This window comes from Benincasa hispida, chromosome 5, assembly GCF_009727055.1.
Source record: "Benincasa hispida cultivar B227 chromosome 5, ASM972705v1, whole genome shotgun sequence".
Lineage (NCBI taxonomy): Eukaryota > Viridiplantae > Streptophyta > Magnoliopsida > Cucurbitales > Cucurbitaceae > Benincasa > Benincasa hispida.
This window is the reverse complement of record NC_052353.1, coordinates 37,497,470-37,520,910: the sequence shown is the minus strand read 5'-3', so window position 1 is coordinate 37,520,910 and position 23,441 is coordinate 37,497,470. Positions and strand designations below refer to the sequence as shown.

General features: G+C 30.4%; 2 protein-coding genes across 2 annotated transcripts; both read right to left on the bottom strand.

Annotated features, from left to right (window-relative positions):
• Window positions 1-3,909: 3,909 nt before the first annotated feature.
• LOC120078484 (ADP-ribosylation factor-like protein 8a) lies at window positions 3,910-6,942 on the bottom strand. The gene is made up of 6 exons (XM_039032751.1): window positions 6,670-6,942; window positions 5,591-5,672; window positions 5,447-5,479; window positions 5,192-5,313; window positions 4,576-4,737; window positions 3,910-4,334 (listed from the first exon to the last, which is right to left on the bottom strand). Exons 1-6 carry the CDS (start codon window positions 6,705-6,707, stop codon window positions 4,217-4,219), a joined length of 555 nt encoding a protein of 184 aa, XP_038888679.1. The 5' UTR covers window positions 6,708-6,942; the 3' UTR covers window positions 3,910-4,216.
• A 2,042-nt stretch (window positions 6,943-8,984) lies between these two features.
• LOC120077321 (endo-1,4-beta-xylanase 5-like) lies at window positions 8,985-18,286 on the bottom strand. Its single transcript, XM_039031203.1, has 7 exons — window positions 18,232-18,286; window positions 17,288-17,334; window positions 16,835-17,057; window positions 15,232-15,395; window positions 14,420-14,518; window positions 11,006-11,794; window positions 8,985-9,594 (listed from the first exon to the last, which is right to left on the bottom strand). Exons 1-7 carry the CDS (start codon window positions 18,284-18,286, stop codon window positions 9,223-9,225), a joined length of 1,749 nt encoding a protein of 582 aa, XP_038887131.1. The 3' UTR covers window positions 8,985-9,222.
• Window positions 18,287-23,441: the final 5,155 nt, after the last annotated feature.

The window sequence follows — 23,441 nt, the reverse complement described above, 5'->3', positions numbered from 1 at the left end:
CAAGCTAAGTATACTAAAAAATAAGTATTTTGATCTGGGGTTTTATCCAGACAGTGGGGCATAGAGTGAGGGGAGAGGATTATTGGGTTTGGGTGTCGGATGCTAGTGGTCGGTTTTCTATCGCTAGTGCTTGGGAGAGTATACATCCTCGTCGCCTTAGGGTGTCGTAGGCTGGTATTTTGTGGGCAGGGGGTGATATTCCGCGTCACTCCTTTTGTGTGTGGTTAGCAGTGAGGGACAGGTTGGGTACGCGGGATTGGTTGAGGAGTTGGGGTGTGTTGTCAAAGGGGGTGTCTTCTGTGTAGGGGAGATGTGGAGTCGCGGGATCATTTATTTTTTGAGTGTGGTTTTGGGAGAGAGGTGTGGTCTAGTGTGTTGCATCAGTTAGGTTCGACACATCAGATGACTGGTTGTGATATAGAGTTGAGTTGGTTGTGCCGAGTAGGGTCGGGTAAGGGGTGCATAGTAAGTTGTTCTGTGTTTTCTGGTGTGCTTCCATATACTACATCTGGTAGGAGTGTAATCGACGGCTGGATGGAGGTCGACCGAGATCGGTGTCTACTCTGGTTCACCTTATGGTTTCTACGATTCATGTTCGAGCTATTTCTTGGTGGGTTGACCTTCTTGGTCTTATCTTGTGTGCGTACGAATATTTTTTCTTTTTAAACTTCACGTTGTTCTCTGTTTTGCTGTAGCCCTTAGTTTGTGGAGTTTTGGGTTATTTTCTCTGTCTTTCCTGTTGGCTTTGTTTTGGTTTTATTGCCCTGTCTTTGCTTGTGCTTTGTTTCTTTGATGTCTTGATCCCGGGCTGTGGGATCCCCTTTGTCGTTGTATAATAATATCACCTATTCTAAAAAAAAAAAAAGTATTCAGACCCTCTAGTCAAGTATATACTTAAATAAAAATATTAGAAAATATTATACACATAAATAAATACAGATCAAGTTCATTATACAAACTAAGTTTCGTCGTTAGGCTATATATGTGTGCTTAACTCAGCGGTATATGACATGACTTTCTTATTTAAAAGTCAAAGGTTCGATCTCCTATCCTGAAATTGTTGTTGTACTATATGTGTGTATATGCATTAAATATGGTGTAAACAATAGTATTTAACTGTAAATTTTTGTATCAAACACAAAAGGTTCTATAAGCTTCTTATTTTGCCTTCCCTAACAACATCAAAGCCAAAATTAAGGGTGTTCAAATAACCCGACAATCCAAACAACCTGGGGACTACCCAACCCAAAATATAAGGGTTGGGTTGGGTTAGTTTTGTTCTTGGTTTGGGTTGGGTTGAATTTTTCTATTTTTATTGGGTTGGGTTGTGGGATGGCTTTTGAAAAAACATGAGTTGACCCAACCCAACCCGAATTATATATATATATATATTCCTCTTTGTTTAAAGTTTAATTTCTCTGTATTGATTAATTTTTGAATTTTTAATATATATTTTTTAAATTGTTATGATATTTGTCTTTGTTTAAAGTTTACAATAAATATCATAGATATTTGGTATTTAGCATCTTAATTTGATGAGATTTTAGTTATTAGTCATGTGTTGTATATAAATTTACATATTTTTCATTAAAAATAATATAAAAAAAATTATAACCCGACAACCCAACCCGAATTTTAAGGGTTGAGTTAGGTTGGGTTGAAAACTTTATTTGGGTCATTTGGTTGTCAATCAAACCAATCCAAATTTTCGGGTTGGTCCAAAAAATACCTTTAACCCAACTCATGTACACCCCTAGCCAAAATAGCAATATTAAGATTAAAATAACATTTTGGTTCATATACTTTTAGGGGTAGTTTGGTTGGAAGGTTTTCTGCATGAGAAATAGGTATCCAGTTTTCATGTTTGTTTCACCGTTTTCAACTATTTGCCTAAAAATAAACTATTCCCCGATATCCTCATTTCCCACATATAAGAGTTTTCTATTCCCTTCCAAACTCGTGGATTTTCTATTTTCCCTTCTTTTTTCATTTCACACAACTTTGAATATAGTTAATCAATTAATTAATTAACATTAATTTAACAAAAATAATATAAATATTTATTTTAATATTTAATTGATGATTTATTAAACGAATGGAATTGTTTTTTTAAATAAATTATTAATTTATTAGCCAACAGCATCTAACATATATTTAGTTAGTAAACTAGGATTAGTTAGTATTAAACTTCATTTTTTTGAATAATAATATTTTATCACTTTATTTTTTTTTAATAATCAAGTAATCATTTATTGAGATTAATTTAATTTTATCATTCATTATGAACATATAATCATCACTGATTATTTATAAGAAATTAATTATTTATTATGATTAATTTTTATTACTCCATTCATTATCAACATATTATATTTACAAAATACTTTATAGTATTATTGATTAATATATCATATTTTTATTTCATTTTCTTCCATTTTTATATAATATATTGTCCATTAAAATATATTTTCTTATATTATTTAATTAAAATTAAAATTACTAATGTTGAACTTAATTAATAATAAAAATGATTAAATATTAAATTATAATTAGTATGTCGTTCATTAAATGCATTAATTGGTTAATTTTAATTATAAATTACTCAATTTTCAAATATTTATAATTAAAATGATTATTGATTTGTAATTAACTTTTTATTAATATATTGATACTGTTTATTCTTTAAATTATTAATCTATTATAATTATTCCCAGACATCCTATTCACAGATATCTTATTCCCAGACATCATTTATTCTCAGCATATCTTAAAAATCAAATGACCCCTAAAGTTTGTTCAATTTTAAATTTGTATACTTTTAAATGTCCAATTTTTAGTCTTTGTATTTTTAAGAAATATTAAATTTAGTCCCACTACTTATTCGTGGTTGATTTTTTCAAAAACTCTTTTGTTATTTTTGTTATTTTTGATATTATGACAATTTTTTCAACCAGTAAAAATTTTCCTAAATTAATTTTGAAAGATTAAATTTAATATTTATTGAAAGTTAAGAGACTAAAATTCGACATTTGAAATTACAATTCACCACTCTCCTACAAGTACATTTCTATACCTAGTTTATTGTTAAAATCATGAGTCAAACATCTTGAAAAGTTGAAACTAGCAAAGCACTTCCTATGCCAACTGACATGTACTACACTATCATTTTCTACACATACCAATTCTATTTAGCAGACTGAGATATTACTATAATACTTCATACTTGTCTTCAAATACGACTTTCCTGCCTTACAAAGCTAAAGAATATTGTTGCTTAAGATCTAATTCATCAAAAACAATATACTTTTACCCCTTTTTGTATCAAATCCAGCAGATTCCCTATCGTTCTTGGATATCTCGAGTAAGCAAGTGAAGCTGAAGGGCTTAAGACTCGGACTTCCATATGAGACGTAGACTTGCTCTTATGTCTTTCACAAATTAAGGGTTCATTTGAATTGACTTGAGAAAAAAATGATTTTCAAAAAGTTCATTTTCATTTAAACATTTTTGACAAAAAAATGGTTGAAAATACTATTCAAAAACAATTTTGAATGATTGTCAAACACTCAATTTTTTTAAAAAAATGACTTATTTTTTAAATTAAGCACTTGAACGTACATTTCAAATACACCCTAAAACATCAATGGTCTTTTTGGCCCAAAAGGTTTCTATCTCGTGGTGGCTTCTCGTATAGAGATGTTATCTATATTAAAGTCACCTATATCTTCTTGTAATCTCGAGTTGACCTACAACATAAACACTATAAAATGGAAAACAGAGACCTTTGAATTGAAATCCTAACTATTCCAAACAGGGCTTGGCTAAGTGAGACGATTTGGTTCGATCCTCGACCAAATAAAACGTCATTGTGTGTGCCAATGGAGAGGGGGAGAGGGATTTTCAACACAATGGTCCAAGTAACAGATAGAATCATACACAACGGGAAAAATGTTTACATCACAATCCACATAGTCAAATTGAAGTTATAGCAACAATCAAAACCAATCTCTGTTTCCCCCCCTTTTTTCCTCCCGACAAGAGAATCACAGCCCTCATCAAATACAAATCTAAACCAATGTACATAAAAGGTATGTGCCACCAAGGTATAAACAAAGAACGGAACAGGGAAGTTGGATATATCAGCAAAAGCTCAGATGGACAACTGACATATTGCCAAGTAGAAATATGCCTTCTTACAATTAGACGTTGGAAGAGCTTAGTTTTTCGACTTTGAATGCTTTACGAGCCAATCAATAACCGTGTCGATATTGGTTGAGTTCTTGCAGGAAATCATAAAGCAACAGACTTCTCTATCAGTTATAGACTTGAGTCCCCTGCAAGGTGAAGAGCCAGCCATCTATAAAAATCACAGGAACTGCCTACAAAACTTCTTATAAACACATAATTTTAGACATTTTACTTTATACGTGTTCATTCGTCTACGTTAATAATAGATGGCACTTTTGAACTTTGGTAGCTAGCAAGCATGAAGGTTGATATTGAGGTCGGGATCATGCAACACCATTGCAGAACAATTCATTATTATTAGCTCAAGGTTTAATAGATTCAACTTACATTCGTTCTGTGAGGTCCTGCTTAGACAGAGCTCCTTGTTTGTCAATCTTGTTACCCAATACCAGCAATGGGATTCCATTAAGTGAAGGCTTACTCAACAAGTCATGAAGCTCACTTCTCGAGACAGACAAGTTCTCGTAATCAGCAGCATCCACAACATAACTGCAAGACAAGAAGTTAGTAGCAATGAGAGTCTTAAACAAAATAGAGTGAGCAACAAATCGAGAAATTGATTGATTTATTTATTTTTGAAGGGCACCTTCAACCAACATTTTTAGCATTGGACATCGAAATTTTCAGGCACTTTGCTAAAGTTATAGGAGTTGAGGAAACAAAATTCCATACATGGTTGGAAAGGGCAGAAGAAAGTTCGGTGGATTAGGACAAGGCAATATTTAGGGTCAAAATATGGATATAATATGCAGAAACTTTAACTAGCTAGAGTCAGGCAAGAAAGTTTTAAGCAGAAACCTAGCAAAGCAAAGAAATCTTCCCTGTGAACAAAAGAACAATCATCACAGAACCAAGACTGCAGGTACTTTAGCTACAGTAAAGGAAGACTGCAAAGTATATTAGCAATTGTCACGTATAAAGTATGCAAGTATAGGTTACATACACAATTGCAGAAACTGCACGACAATATCTTTCCCACATACTACGGAACCTTGGTTGGCCTCCAAGATCCCAAAGCTTTATTGTTACATTTCCTTTTGTCACCTTCTTCATGTTGAATCCTACCTGCAGAAGAAAGTATACTTTGAGGAGAACTGTAGAAATAAGCTATGGTATAAAACAAGGTAACAGAAACAAACCAAAATTGGTCCCAATACAGAAAAACTGGTACAATTGAATATAAGAGGTAAAAACGCACCGTTGGGATCATGTCTTCACTGTATCCACCCGTCTGCAAATCACATCCAGGAAGAAAAAATATAAGCAGTAGCCAATATAAGCAAGCAAATAACCAATAATAAGTATTTAATATATGGTTAGGACCTTAGGTACAATTACTTACTGCAATAACATTCACAAGTGATGTTTTTCCAGCATTCTGAAGTCCAATCAGAGATAATTCCATCTCTTGCTTGAAAAAGAGGCTGCAATAGAAAAATGATAAAATGTATCTTAACCCATAGAGGTGTGCATCACATGAAGAAAAGCAAACATAAATCATCTCTTGGTTCATTTCGATCTGTGGGTCTTGTGCTAATTTATTAGCAGAAAGATCAGATTAAAGCTTACCACCCTTTTCCTTAACATCTCATCTAATCAAATTAAATTGTTTGTCATAATCAACAGAAGTATAAATAATCACCACAATTCAATTTTTCTTTCTCATTAAAGAAAAATTACCTTCTAAATTTCTAATCAACATAAATAAAAATACCATCATTGGCCAGTTCTTTCATTGTTCTGAATTGAAGCCGCCAAAAAATAACTACAATTTCTTTGAGGTCATAATCACAACTAAGGCCCCAAAAACCCCTTAATGTTATAACAATTAGAATATAAATATAACGTCATTACCACTAGATGGAACAACTTAAATCTTGACTACACAAAACCTATTGTAAATAGGAACACCACCAACCTAATTTTCTCATTCAAAATCACAGCATAAGTTATTTATTGAATATTAAACTTTAAAGTCTAAAAGTAAAACCAGTAACGAATTAACAAAGTAAATTGCCACCATCTGTCTAATTAATCAAACCGTCAGTTTCGGAATATAGTCGGCGATAATTAACATCTATCATCTAATTTAACCAAAATAAGTTGCGCTCCGGACCCCGCACCCGCCCCCGCCCTTTAATAATCTTAAATTCCATACAGCGGAGACGTTTCATTAAAAACCAGGGGAGAAAATTTCCATTTCCATCATCTAATTATCAGAAGAAAAAAAATCTCCAAAAAAAAAAAATAATAAAGCTCCTCTCCTACATTAGCTAATCCGAATCAAACGAATATTATCAATTGTATAATTTTCAGATAGAATGATTAACGGATGTCAGATGAACAGACCAACAGATGATTCAACAAAAACATACAACGGTCAATCAAAAGAAGAATCTAGAAGAAAGAAAGAGGCCATACCTTCGAAGCCAATTGAGGAAAGCTTCCCACAAACCCATCGCCGACCAAAATGCTCAATAGATACACAAAAAAAACTTCTTCTTCTGCTGCTGCTTCTTCTTCTTCTTTTTCTTCTCCTTTGTTCTAGGGTTTCGATCAACTTGAGAAAATCAATGTGGGAAAGCTTCGCCTTTCTTCCGCTTCTTCGCTGTAGATCAGAAAGGCAATTTGGCCATCTCTTTTTCAAGCTCAAAGAGAGAGAATAGAGAGAGCGAAAAAGGGAAGAAAGATGATTGATGAATTTCGAATTATAATGGGGGAATGGTCTGTTTTGGAATGGTCACGCGCCTATTACAGAGAGTGGTGAGCGTTAGCCATTTGTATTGGTTTTGTAAATACGTTGCGAGGTATCATTGGTGCGTGATTACACGCGCTTATGTTGAGAATGGATAGTTTTCCCTTTGAGGTTGGTCGAAAAACGACGCAGTTTTAAAAGCTTAAAAATGACAAAAGACAGATGGATGGTGCTGAATGGTATGAGGTTAAAACTTTTTAATGGAAATGTGAGGTTGTGGTGTGGGGTTTCATATTTCTATGTGATCTTGTTTGGAAAATGGAGGGAGGGATTTTGAATGGTGTCAATTAATTTATGGGCTATATTATTTATTTGAATTTACCAAAAAATTTTATAGATGGTATTGTTTTTCGAAAAATACTTGAGTCGATGGAGCTATCTTGCATCTTTTCACGAGGTTGTTTGATATGAATTTTTTTTTTTTTTTTTTTTTTTTTGGTTTCGAGTGGCCTAGGGTTTCTTTTCCATAAACTCATTGAGGTTTTTCTTCCAGAGGCATTTTTTCTTGAATTGTATGTGTTTTTTGTTTATATTCCGTGAAACTTTTTAGTTTTTTTTTGTGTGTCTTGACTACGAATTATAAGGTCCAACTCTCTTTTTAGAAATCTCATATCTCTGTCAAAAAAAGAAAAAAAAAATGGAGCCAAGTTACATTCATCTTCATGCATCCCTTTAATTACAAAGGGAAAAAATGTTTAAAATAAAAATTTATTACGTAACAACTTATGATTTGACACTTTGGTGGACTGCACAAAGATTGGTGTAGCTCGAGAGTGTTGAAATATTTTTTTGTTTTTATTTATTTATTGTAGCTATTTGGGATTGATACTCTATAGCTATCTTTAGCCAAGTCAACTTCTCTAATACCTCACATGATTGGTATTTTGTCAATGAAGAATCCATGTACTAATTATTCTCACATGATTGTAATTTACAAATGAAGGATGGTGTTGTTTAGAGAAGGAACACATCTTATTCAGCCATGGTTGAGAAGAGTCATCTTAACAACATTAAAAAGCAATCTTCCATCAAAACTTACTTCTTGACCGGTTTTTAGCGATAAATGTTATTAATTCTAGTTTCATATTAAAAAATATTTTTTTTTTTTTTAAAAAAAAAACTAAACTATTGATAGTTCGATCTTCACTCCTTCAACGATTGAATTATAAAAATCATTTGATGATCATTTCATTTTTAATTTTCACTTGTTTGAAAACCGTGAATTCTTACCAACTCTTTTACAAATACTTTTCATTTTTAATCATTTAATTTCATAGCAACATTTTTAAAAATAAAAATAAAAATTTACTTTGTGGTTTTCAAAGTTTAAATTTGAAAACGTCTAAAAAAAAAAGTGGATAACAACAACAAAGAAATCAAACAAGTGTGTTTACAACCTTAGTTTTTAAAAACCATCAACTCATATCTCATTTGATGACCATTATATTTTGAAAATTAAGTTTATAAACACAACTTCGACTTATAATTTTCTTATTTTATAACCTATTTATGTTTCAACAACCAAGCCAAATTTCGAGGAAAAAAATAAAATAAAAAAGGAAAGTATTAGAAAACTCGATTTGTATTTTAAATTTGACTTAAAATTCAAATGTATTTTTTTGGAGGGTGAAAAACTTACCAACAAATTAAGCATAATTTTCAAAACCAAAAATAAAAAAATATTTAACCAGCCTTGATTTTTATCATTTTATTATGATTATCATTTTTTTGTCATTGTATTCAAGTTCAATTTAATTGGTTTTAGCATCGGTTTGGATTGATTTTCTAAATACTTAAAAATGTATTTTTTAAGAAAATTGTTTATAAACACTCAAAAAATGAATCCAAACGAGACTTCATTAGTCAGATTCAACGAGTTATGAATTAATTTGGATTTTGAAAAAGTAAAATCCAACCTTGATTTTCAATTTTCATCAAACCAATAGATTCATTACATCAACTATTATCAAAATCAGGAGGAAAAAAAATCAAGCCAACTTGCTTGCACCTTTATTAATATTGTATGCTATAAAATAACAATGTGAAGCTAACTCAACTTGAAACTTTGTTACAAGCCAAGAGCTGTTCATACCTAAAAATACCCAAAGCTGCAAAATTACACCCTAATTTTATTCACCGTATTCAATCTACCAAACTGTTGTGAGAGTAATTAGCCTAAAGAACAGAACATGAAGAATAATTAAACATACCCAAATGGATCAGAAATCAACTTGAACCAGTAAAGGTGATTGTTGTTCTGATTCACCTTCTGATGCAGCAAAAACACTAAACTTCTGAGCATTGAGGGAGGATTCGGTGACAGACGGGTGAGAGATTTGCATTTCATATTCTCCATGGAAAAGTGAGGCTTCAAAGAAGCCATTGCCATCTGTTGTTCCAGTGATTGAGCCTTTGATCCCCCACTCTTGTAACAATTTGTCTACCACATCACCAGTTGGCAAGTTGTGAAAGTTGTTGTCTGTCAAACACATTCGATAACATCCCCCTGGTGACCATGCTGACCAAATCACAATTCCATTAACTTTTGGATGAGAAAATCCCTCTCTTAGAACTTGCTCCAAGTTATATGCCTGTTTTGATCCACATAAAAACCCAGACTATCATATCATATTGTTAAATCACCGATTGATCTAAAAGTTTAAGCTAATGGTTGAAGGAAAATTTAATGTTATATCATCTAACACTCCCCCTTATTTGCAAGCTTGAAATATGTAGAAGACCCAACGAGTGGAAATCAATATTAATTGGGGAGGAAATAATATTGCAGGAATTTGAACACACAACCTTCTGGACTACCTGCTCTAATATATGACTCAAAAGCTTAAGCTAATGGATGATAACAAATTTAATATTATATCGTCTAACACATATTATATCATCTCAAAATTCCTAGCTCAATTGATTTTGATACATTCACAAACAATTGGGTTGCCCCAGGCCATTATCACCATCTTCATCTTTTTGTTTCTGTTAACATCTTATATATTGAGCTTTGACAAATTGAAATAGTTTGCAATAGAAAGGAGGAAGCTTCAGTTGTACAAGCTAATCAGTATGAATGGCTTAGATTTGTATTGCTAAACTACCTCTACTCTAACCATTAAATCCAAGAGTTGAATGATACTTAGACTTGGTTTAATTTGGCCATTTGAGATTGCTGAGGCTTTTAAAATAATTGTTAGTTAATAAACCTTTAGAAAAATCAACGGTAATATGAAGCAAGTCTGAAAAAATAGGATCCAATAAGAATGTTTAGGGGGTGTTTGGCCCAATGAGTTGGGAGAATGGAAGTTCGGAGCATGGAATCGTGAATTCCACCCCTTGTCTGGCTTAGAAGTTTGTGGGTTCCACAACTAAAAAATGTCAATTTTATATCTTATGAACTTCTTACATTATGAGCCCCATAAATTCACAACTCACCATAGACTTTCTAACTTCACTCTGCCCCAAACATCGCCTTAGTTAGAAAGAGACACCATATTCTTTGGCATGTCATGTCAACTTCAAAAGCTACAGTCAACTAGATTTTACAAAACAACTTTATTGAAAAAGTGATTTCAAACACTAACACTAAAAACAGTTAAGATTCCCCTAATCACTTTTAATGCATTTAAAATCAACCCCTTAAACAGAGTAGAAGTTCCGATAAGTTAATATAGTTCACTTGTTGGACTTCTAAGACCACTACATTATATCAACCCTCACCCAAAAGTAAAGCTAATAGATTTGAGTATGTTTAATCTTGTATATGAATTCTCAACAGTCCCACTCACTTACTAATTCCACTAAATTGCACTATTACTTGACCAAAGCACAAGCCAATGCATTGCAATACATTTCATTTTTGTAAGACAAGCTAATGGTTCTAGATGTGATTTGTTACGTATCTACAATGATTTTGATCCAAAATTCAGATAAATTCAACAGCAAGTTGGGCAGAAGAAACATTAATTTGTTTAAGATAGATTTCAAGAACTGTACCTGATTCGGCGAGTTAGAAACATCGACTTCGGTGAGCCAAATCGGCACTCCAGCAGAACCGAGCGTATCAATGGCGGATCTCATATAAGGAATATTAGGATTAGGACCAAAATGCGATTCCAGTCCAATCGCAAATCTACCGCCACTATTACCAGGAAATCGTCTAATAGCATCCAGTTTCTGAAGATACCTAGCCGGAGAAGAAGCCGCATCGCCGCTATACTCAATAGTATTGAACTCATTCAGAAACAACGGAATCGATTGATCGGCTTTCATCGCCCAATTATAAAACAAACCGGAAGCACCCAACCCTAATTTGCTCTCAAAGAAATTAAAATGGAGATTCTCATTCGCCACATCCCAGGCAATCACTTGCCCTCGGTACTTAGACATGACCGAACCAAGTCTCCGTCGGGCGGCAATGTAGAGATCTCTGAATGAGAGCGATTTCAGCCAATCTTGTTGGTACTGTTGGTCGTCCCAGAAGATATTGTGGCCGCGGACGGCGATGTTGTGGCGGTTGGTGAACTGAATCATGGCGTCGGAAACGGAGTAATCGACATGGCCCTGCGTTTGCTCGGTGCTGTACCATTTCATTTCGTTCTCCAAAGTGGTGGTGGTGAAGCGGGAGAGGAACCAGTTTTGGTAAGGGGAATTGTTGAGAATGTTGCGGTTGATGGCGCAGCCGACGGGAAAACCTGACCGCCATAGTTGCAGAGTGATGGTTGCATTGGGTAGGGGATTGCCTTCTCTGTTGATTGCTTGGATTTTCACCCTCCTCTTGCGATACTGCCGAACCACATTTTCATGACATATATATTTAACATGGAATAATCTAAATTTTTAAAATGTAGTTTTTTAGTCTTTTTAGTTTTTTCTTTAAATATAAATAAAATACGTTCAAAATGTCCCTGGGTCTGGAGTAATCTTTTTTGTATTATTTTAAATTAGAAAAAGCATTTTAAAAAATTATCCCTTCTCTCCACTAAAATTTGTGATTAAAAATATATATTTTTTAAAAATTTAGAGTGTGTTTGGTGCGTGATAAAATTAGAAAATTGAGTTAAGTTGAGTTAGTAATTATTATCTGGAAAGTTAAATTATTTGGGGAGTTAAATTGTTGTTTATAGAGTTGTGCAATTTTTCTGTTTGTTTTTTATTTCATTCTTTTATTTTTTTAGTTTTATGTTTTGCTATCGTTGTTTAATTTTCAAATATACACGTATTTTCTCAAATCATTTATGACATAAACTGGATAATCTCAATTTTTTTTTCAATTTGTAGATCATAATAGATTATTTTTCACATATTTTTTAAAAAAAACTGTAATAATTATAATTCTCTTCAATCGGTAAAACATACCAACAAAATATATTTCATATTGTTGCTCAATTAATTGGTATATTGTATATTGTATGTATATACATTAAATATATGTATATATATTGAAGGTAATTATCCCAATTACTAATTGGTATATTGTATGTATATATATTGAATCTTACTAACTTAACTTTATTATTTCACATATCATACAGTTTAATTTTATATAATATAGATAGTATATTTGAAATTAAAATTGTACATAGGATAATTACCTTTCATTTGATTATGATGGTGAGAATGTGATGTAGTACAGTAACATTTTTCATAAGATCACAAAAATAATATGAACCGACCGAACATGTGGCAGTTTCAAAAAAGAAAAAATCACAAAATATATGTTCTTTTCGATACTTATAATATCCATGTCATAGTACAAATATAAAAATTACATTTTATGACGTATGCAAAAGTTATAATTCTTTTCGACATGACAATCCATTTAAAGAAATGAAAATAGAATACAAAGGTTTGACGAAAAAAAAAAAAACAGATATGGATCCAAATGGCAAATATGAGGGAAGAGGGAAAGAAATGAAAATATATTGATTTTTAGGATTAGTTTTGAGTGGATAAAAAATGGGTGTTTTGAATGGGTAAAAAAGGGTTTTTAATAATCGTTTTCTTTATGGGCTTAACAAACATGGATAATAAATACTCACCTTAACTCAACAACTCATACCCATTTATCAAACATCTCCTTAAAAAAAAATGTAACTATTCTAAAAAAAAAGAATTTAAGATACTGAAGATGTATGTTTGAAAATTTAGGAACCTACATTTTTATTCTTCAAAATTTAAGAACTATTTGAGTAATTGTTCCTATCATATTTGAATTGTTAAATTAATTCAAAACAATTTAGGTCTTTTCTCAAAAATAGAAAAATGAACCAAAATATTTATAAATATAGCAAAATACCACGGTCTATCTTGCTTTGTTTAAAAATATTTTCAATAAATTGACATTTAAAACAGTTTTCAAAATTTTAGAGATATAATTAAAAAGAAAAAAACAAATCAAAGGTAAATAAAGACCATCCAAAAAAAATTATAAATTTTTTGTCGTTATGGTTCTTAATGAAAAAATATTTACACTCATTTTTGTACAACCATACTTCAAGCTTAAGAGTGTTCATGGTTTAGATTGGGTTGAAAGACTTTTTAGACCTAATCCAATTGTTCGAGTTTAAATTTTTTCAACCCAAATAACTCTTGTTAAAAAATGAACCCAATCCAACCATGAAATATTTGGGTTGTGTTAGGTTGGGTTAATCAGGTCATTTATTTAAAATTTTGTTCAAAAAATAAGCAAAATGTAAATATGTAAAAAACTAATTGAATTATTTTCATATATTGAATTAAGATTAACTACTCAACTTCAATTTATATAGTGCAAATTTTATTTTTAAAGTGCAAAGAAATTAGTTTTAAGAGTTGTTAAAGAATAAATTATTAAAAAAATATTATAATTAAATAAAATTAAAATCAATATATGTATAAATAATTGTGTTATAAGTAACAAAAAAAAAATATTTTAAAATTAATAATAAATTCGGATTTGTTCGGGTTGGTTTGGGTTATATTGGGTGAACCCATGAACCAACCCAACCCATAAAATNATAAATTATTAAAAAAATATTATAATTAAATAAAATTAAAATCAATATATGTATAAATAATCGTGTTATAAGTAACAAAAAAAAAATATTTTAAAATGAATAATAAGTTTGAGTTGATTCATGTTGGTTTGGGTTATATTAGGTGAATCCATGAATCAACCCAACATATAAAATTTTTATTTATTTGAACCCAACCCAAATGAGTTGATAACCCAAATCAAACTGTACGGATTGGGTTAGGTTGATTGGTTTTTTCAGGTCATCGGATTTTTTGAACACTCCTATTTCAAGCACAATTTGTGTTTTTTTTTTAATACACAACAAGAATATCAACTAATTTATTTTTAATATATATTTTCTAATAAAACTACATTTAGAATTAAATATATATTGTGAAATTAATGGATGTTACCTTCTCAATGGCTTGGTCCTGATGAGCTTTCCATTGTTGTTGAGTGAATGGTTGCAATGAGACACTATCCACCCAAATTTCCACCTTAGTATTGTTGCTCTACCCAAATTTAAATCAATATTAAGATCCATCAATTAAGAGTCTTAAATCTAATATTAATTACTATAACATTTTCTTTAAGCTACCTTCTTATTTTTAAATTTTGGTTTCAATCTCATTTTTTTTTATAGACAACCTAGTTCTTTCCAGCTCAATTTCTTATTTAGCATACACTGAATTTTCTTTAATTAAATCTCTACCATCACAAAGCATTAAAAAACGATTGACTTATGAAATTTTAAAAATTTTAAATTTTATTAGACTCAAATCTATTAGACATCAACTCCTTATCCATAAAGCATTAGTGACAATGAAAGAAGAAAGGTGTTAAAAAAAACAAACAAACAAACTTATTATATATTTTTTAAAATTAACAAAATAGATACAAACTTAAGCGTTTAAAAATTAAACGTATAATCTAACCTAAAAACTACATAAATGGATAAAATAAATAAATAGACAAAACAAAGATTAAAATATCATTTTCATACATATACTTTAAAGTTTTTTCAATTTTAATGAATGTTTTTTTTTCCAAATGTTTAAATCCATTCAATGTATTTTTAATATATCTTAAATTTGATTCTTCCTATTGGTTTATCGCTGATTTTTTTTTTTAAAAAAATAAATGGAAAAAGAAAAAACGTTTTGTTATTTATTACCTTAAAGATAGAGACTAAAATAAAATTGACAAAAAAGAAAATTGTTTTTACCTGAAAGTAGAGCTCAACTGGACCGGGTTCGGTGACGGTGAGGCCGCCCTTAAGGAAGGACCAACAGTTTGATTGGGCCATTGTAGCTCCCACGTGTTCATAACCTCCTCTTCTTTTTATAACCGCTCCCACGTCAGCTTTTCCCTTGTTCACTTGTACCCAAGCTGCAAGTTACGTAAATTCTCTATTAAGTTACTTACCACCGTTACTTTTAGATAAAAATCGTTAAAATTTTATTTAAAAAATATCTCTAAACTTTTAAATTTTTTAAAAATATCCCTAAACTTAAAATAAAATTAAAAATACCCTCACATTAATATATGAATAGAAGCAGTTAATATCTCATTACAAAAATAAGTCAATTTTTTTTTTGAAAAAAAGTTTTAAAATTCTCCTACTGGTGATTAATTTGTCTAAAGTTTTATTGAGTTAAAAAAGAACCACTTTTAAAACAAATTATATAGATATCTTTTCTTGTTGTATATAGATAATCTCATTTCTCTCTCTCTCTCTCTCTCTCTCTTTTTTCTTTTTTTTTTTTTTTTTTTTTTTTTTTTTTTTTTTTTTAATTCTTACACCAATTTTTTCTGCAACTAAAATAAAAACCAAAATTTTAAGTTATAACATAAAATCCCACAAATCTCACAAAATTTCAAAATCTCCCCTTAAAGTATAAACGATAAGCAATCAATTAAAAAAATGTATTTGACTATTAACATACAACTACTAACAAACAATTTTGTTAAAACGTTTAAGTCATAAATCTTGTGGTGCTTTCATTATTCTCTTTCTTCTTATTATAGTCCATGTACCGTAACTAAAGTGTGTTTATTTATTTATTTTTTAAAATAAAAAATGTTAAACAATTAACGAATAAAAAAAAAGAAATAAGAGAGTATTGAAGAAAAGAGAGGAGGAAAAATAATGAAAAATAGAGAAGTAAGATGGTATTAACGGTTTTTGTTCATATAACATTAAGGGTATTTTTGAATTTTTGTTTTAAGTTTATAGGTATTTTTGAAACTTTTGAAAGTTCATGAATATTTTTTTACATAAAACATTAACGGTTTCCATCCAAAACTAATGGTAAGGATATTTCTGAACAAATTTTATATGTTTAAAAGTATTTTTGAAACATTTGAAAATTCAAGGATATATTTGACACAAATTACAAAGATTTAGGGGTATTTTGTATAATTTAGTCTTTTATTTTGTACGAACATCAGACTTTGAAGTTATTAGTACTAATTGAAACTATACCCATATTCGCTATTAAATCACAAATTTAATCTCTCCATTTCAATATTTTTTTTACTTAGCTCCCATTATTTAGGTTTAGTTTTTATCACAAGGGTTTAATTTGAAAGACCAAATGAAACTTTTTCTAAATTACGAAGATTAGATGTGTAAATTTACCTAATATAATCTCAACAAATCATTTAGCCAATGAAAAGTCCTATAATTAATGGAATAATTTGAAATCAAGGCTAAAACAAAAGGACTAAATTATAAAATTTTATAAAATTATACCAAAATTAAAAATACCAAATTTAAAAATCATATAATTAATGGAGGAAAAAAAAAAGGAGAGAGAGAAGAGTACCTGAAAAGGTATAGATGATGTTTGGATGCAAGTGAAGTACTTGAGAGAAGGCATCATAAGAATGGTTTCTTGTATGAGCCACTATGAATTTATTGCCATTTGATTCTTCTCTATGCTCAATTTTTGCACTACCAAATGGAAACCACCCTTTCAACCCTTCATTCAATTCTGGGTTTTCAATTATCCCTCCCTTGTATTGAGCATTTTCTGGCTTTCCCAAACACTGTTTTAAAAAAAAATGTTTCACTACAAGAAATTATACCACAAAAAATCGTCGATAAAAATAAAGTAATGTCTGTCGTTTTGAACATTCGTTATAAATTGGGTTCTATCTTCTTAGATTTTACTGACGAGATTCGACGGTACTGTTCAAAACTCGACATTTAGAAATAAGAACACGTCGTGAAGTTACTTTATAATAATTAAGAAATTATAATTAATATTCATAGTTACCTCGGTATTAACTGAGTAATCATATGGCATTGCACTAATCTCTAACCCTGAAAAAAAAAAAAAAAAAAAGGTATTTTTATTATTTTTTGTTGCATTTTGGTCGTCTAATATCAATTATTTCAATACTCGTCTCAACTCATTTATATAGTTTAATTTCATACTCCAATAGAATATACATATTTGAAGCCTCATTATTTGTATGTCAAACAATTTAATAACAACTGTGAGAATAATGTCATATATAGTTTTTTAAATTTAAAAAAATAGAAATAAAAATGTTATTTTTAATATTTGAACTTTTAAAAGTTTATAAGCTAAAAATAAAATTGAAATACATATATCCATAGGACCATCAATCCATTTATTGTAATAGGTTTAACTATTATTATCCTCTGTTGCTGTATTTTATTATTTTTTGTGATAAAAATGTAAGTAAGATGGAATATTTTTGTTTTCTAAGTTCGAAGTTTAAGAAACTTCATTATTAAAATATGCTCAAATTAGCAATAAGATGATGCGATTTCTCATTCGAAGTATATTTTCATAATCATATATTTAAAGTATTATTTTTCAATAAAAATTTTTCTTTAAAAGATTAAGCATATCAATATAAACATAATAAAATTCAAACAATAGATATAGTCACAAACATAATATACCATCATTTACTGTAGTGAAAATTTAAATTTCTTCAATCTTATGGTGGAAATTATTGGTATAATTAACCCTAAAACTATATAATAAACTAGAAATAATACAATATGGTATATAAACAATACTCGAATGGACAAATTAGGCTCAAAATCACATACAATACACAAATATTAATTTTTAATGGAAATTAAAAATTGATTAGCAGAGTTTTAATTTAATAATAAAATAATACAATGGTAATAAAATAAAAATAAAAATAAGAAAATAAGAAAAAGCATAAAGGGACAAACCTGAAGCAACAAGAATAGCACAGACAACGAGAGCCACGTTTGTTATCACCGCCATCCCTATTTTCTTTCTTCTTCTTCTTCTTCTTTTTTTTTTTTTCTTCCTTCCTTTCAACAGATCAGAGAAAAATAAAAATTAAAGAGGAAGAAGAAGAAGAAGAGGAAATTGAATAATTAAGGAAATGTATTTGAAGAGATAAATATTGAATAATTAAAGGATTGTTTATATATAAGGTAAAGAAAGATAAAGAAAAATAAAAAGAAAGGAATGAATATTTGCATGGGGGACAGATAGATAGATATACATATATATATAATGGGGAAAAGTAGGCAGTTATGGGAAAACGTATGAGAATTTTCCATGTTTGAAAAAATGAGGTTTTTAAATGTCTGCATTTGGAGTATTTATAACTGGAAATAAATAGCTATTTTTGGTCAAACTTTCTATTTTTCTCTTCATTCTCCATTTATCTAATGGAGTAGAAATAAACTGTCGTGTAACTTTAAAACGTGGTAGTGTCTTTTTTTTTTTTTTTAATGGATATTTTGTTGTTATAAATACGAGAATTATGCTAGCATTGTTTGGTAACTATTTGGTATTTTTTTAATGTTTTTTAAATTAAATTTTTATAAATAGAAAAAATGTCAAATCATTTACAGAAATAGGGAAAAAAAATTGATAGATTTCTATTAACCCCAATCAATGGTAAACTTTATTAGAGAGTTCTATCAGTTTCTATTACTGATAGACAATAATAGACTTCTATCAGTGACAGACTTGAATTAGTTTCTATCACTGATAGATTTCTATCCGTTTCCATCTGTGTAAATATTTACTTTTAATTTTCTATTTTTGAAAATTCCTCTTATAATATTCGTCTCTAAATTTCTTGTTCCTGTTTGGTTATTTATTTTTCACCAATGTTTTCACCAAGCCAAGTTTTAAAACCCAAAAAAATATTTTTAATAACCTGTCTTTTATTTTTGAATTTTGGTTAAGAATTAGGCTATTTTGCTTAAGAAATAAAAAAAAATACTATAAGAAATTTAGAGAAAATAAGTTAAATTTTCAAAAACTCAAAATTTAAAAACTAAATAGTTACTAAACAAGGTCATATATGTCCATAACCTCAGTACGTTACACATTCATCCATTCAACTCTCCATTAATTTCCATAACTTTTTTGTCATTTCTTTATATTAGGTTTTTGTAAACTAATATTCTCAAAATTTTATAAATAGAGATCATAGATATTAGGGGTGTACATCAAACAAACCAAAACCGATCTAATCGATCAAATTAAGATCAGTCGGTCGGGGCAAGGAATCGGTTGGTTGGTTTTCAGTTTTCCTGGAAAAAAAAAAAAAATTTGAAAATCAACTGACCGACCAACGTATATATATTTGTTTTTTTTTTTAAAAAAAAAAAAGTATAAAAGCAAGCCCATTACCACCAACCTAAGTCCAAGCCTACCATTTCATTATTGATTTATTATTATTTTTTATGTTACCTAATTTTCAAACCCATTACATGATTTATTTAATTTTTTCATAAAAAATGATTGATTTAAAATTAAAAAAGTTGCTAATTTTATTAACCTAACAATAACACATCATCGATTCATCCTTCATTTTTATTTACATTGGCTCCTCTTAAAAAAAAAAAGAAAAAAAACAAACCAACCGACGAACCCGACAGATGGTCAGACGATTTCACACTCATTTTTTGATCGATTTTCGGTGTCGATTTTCTCCCAAACCTGACATCGATCGACCGATGTACACCCCTAGTAGATATCATTTTGTAAACACTGTCCCAATAGATAAATAACACTTTCTCTTTTCAGTTTATTCTCTCCATTTTCTCCCCTCCATTTTTGTTACCATGGTATTCATCTTGGTATTATTTTATTTCCATTATATAAAATTTGTTATTTTATTCTTTCCTTTGTCCATACATACCACGATCTAATTCTAGTTCAACAGATGGGAGATTTAAATATTTGACATTAAGTCAGTGACACACGTCTTAATTAATTGAGCAAATATTGGGTGTAGCTGAGTGACCAAAACAATCTTTTTTTTTTTTTAGAGAATTATAGACTAAAATATATATTTTACAATTTTAAAGAGCAACGTATTTCTTAGTTCAAAAACTAATATAAAATAATCTTAGTACTTGTATTTTTTTACAATGGTGATATTGAATCTCAATATCATTTAGTTTTTTATTGCTCATTTAGCTTGGTTATTTGTTGGGATGTTTGAAGTGGGATGGATGACTCTAATTAGATATTAAGCGAGACACATATTTTTACTATATTTCTAATTTTAGTGTAAGCAAGTCGTAAGCATCAAAAGGTCTGGAAAGTAGCTTAAGTTATAATTTGTTTTATTGACTTGTGTTTTGGGGGTTTATCAGTATTCTTTATTTTTATTTTATAACTCTTATATTTTATTTGACTTTACCTCGTGAAAACTCTCCTGCTTGCAATTCAATCTAAAATATACCCTTTAAAATTGATAAATTAGAATTGTTATAGGTAGATTCTTGAATAAAGGGTAAAATGGTCAAATGAGAGCAAGAGAAGATTGAAGGAATAGGTCCAACCGAAGTCGAGCCTCTTATGTTAGCCTAATGGTCAAAGACCCAACATAACTAGGCCTTAAAGAATGAAACTTAGTGCGCCTAGCCAGGATATTGGGTCGGTCGGCCTCAGCCTCAGCCTCAACCAAGAATGAGGCTAAGGCCGAGGCTTAGAGTTTGATGAACATGACATGCTAAATGCATACCCCTAGCCCATTTGGTTTGAAAGATAACCTAGCTCATCAATGATTAGAAAACTCATACCCTAATCCTAGTTGGACTAAGATAAACCCTAGATCAAAACCCTATAAATACATCACTATAACTCCATATGAAGTAACTTAACACTTCTGACTTCTTCTCTATTATATAATTCTCTTACTGACTTAGGCATCGAAGTCCTTTTTCTTTATTTTGCAGGTCCTATCTGTTGGGGTTGATGCCCTAAATCGGGTCCTATAGTTTGCAATTGTAATGTACAAAATTTTTATTTATTTAATAAAATATGAGGTATTTTATTTGACATTTAGTAGCATTAACCCAAAAAAACCAATAAACTAACATCCAAGGTTATCTTCTATAACTTAAACATGTATGTAAAGACATACAGGTGGATCATATTTAAGTGATAACCTAAATGGTATATAGTAGATGGATAAGGCTGGGTACCTTATCTTGGTGAAACTACGAATACGACTCGCTTTGTAGATGTTATAATTATTGTGAAGTTCTACAAATGATCTGATCCTGATTATTCATGTAGAGACATGTGAGCGGAGGTGTTCTATATAAAAGGGTTTGTATAAGACCAGACTACGAAATGAATAATCTCATTATATAATGTCGTTAATAATAGAGACTTACATTTCATCAGGATGACCATAGGTGACATGACCTGAATTTTGAGTGACTTGTGAACTCCTGTCTATGAAGGCGGTCCTTTGATTTGCATGGGTGAGAATGGCTAAATCATCGACTCAATAAGCCTACCATTTTGGGGATTTGTCTGATTGGAGAACTGATAACATAGCTACACAAGATGAAATTCACTTATTCCCTAATGTCAGGGTAAGTGGATAAACTGCTCCCTTAAGAGCTGATTCTTAGGCTTGAATAATATAGTGTCACACTCTCTTGGTCCGAGGGGGGCTTAGTCATAGTTAGACTATGACTTATTTTTTATTAGAGGGATCAGTGGTACTTAAGAAGTTAAATGTAACTATAAGGGCAAAACAATAATTTTGGCCCAACTATACTTATGAGCAATTTGTGAAGGGTCATCGCGCTGTTAACTGGTTATATCCAATGGATACAAAATATATCTACAGTGTGAAGAGTGCAGTTGTCGGTCTTTAGTGGAGTGTCCGACAATTAATGGATGTTGAGTAATTTAATTAAAAAAGTTTAATCAATTATTTAAGTGCCACTAGAGCTTCAATCAACATGTCCATAAGGTCCCTTCTGTAGCTCAACTAGGATTATTGAGAATTAATTTTGGATTAATTTAAATTGTTCAAATTAATTGAGGGAATTAATTATATAGGATAGAATTAAGTTAAATTAATTATACGTGATGTAATTAATATAATGTATTTGATACATTATAATGTAAAGTTTTTGTTTTAGAGGAATTAAATATTTGAATATGATTTAAATACTAATTGAAAGGACTCTTATACAGGAGTACCTATGAGCGGAAGCGGATCTTTCCAATTTCATTGTGACAGGATTTTCACACATACATTCTAACATACAGAAATGCATTGAAAACACTAATTACTGGCATGCTTTAAAAGATAAATACAAAAGACCGAGAGACTTACCAGTTGAAGACTTTCTTCACAAGAACTCGGTCTCACCGTGAATGAACCCCTCTCGCTCCTACTCATACAACAAGCAATCGCCTAGCACCACCACGATCGTCTACATGATCAGCAGCGTACGAACAACAAACAACCGGAGACGACACCACCATTCGAAGTCCTCAGTATTCTCGAAGTGAGAATCCAAAGGGTGTACTTTGATGGAATTGGTATACGGGAGGAGGAAAAGTGATAATGTACTACGAACAAGTAAGTGGAAGATAGGGAAGACTATCGTATAGTCGGGTGCTTAATCGTTTAGGTCGGGGTACACGATCGTGCAGTAATTGCTAAGCGATCGTCTATTAAAAGGTAAGCGATCGTTTAGATACGCTCAGGCGCTAAACGATCGTTTAGCAAAGGTAAACGATCGTTTAGATAATCGTGGGTGATCGTTTAAGAAACGCGGGTGTGTGATTGTTTAGTAAGCGGGCACTATCGATAGGCTCTCAACACTAAGCGATACAATACTTTCACACTGTGAGAGATTTAGCGTGTCTTTTGCAAAATGTAAACAATTTTTATTTTATTTTTCAGTTACTAGAACTAAATTCAACTTCCCACTTTCGACAAATTCGGAGAAAACTTCGACCAATTATCTCATAACCGCCCAATTAATAAAATAATGAATATAATCATATTATATTCTTAACTTATAGTTTGATATCATATATCAACTATAGTGTTTTCTCCTTTACTTGATATAAATCATATTTATATCTAATTTCCTCCAAAATAATGTATCTCATACATTTAGTCAATCAT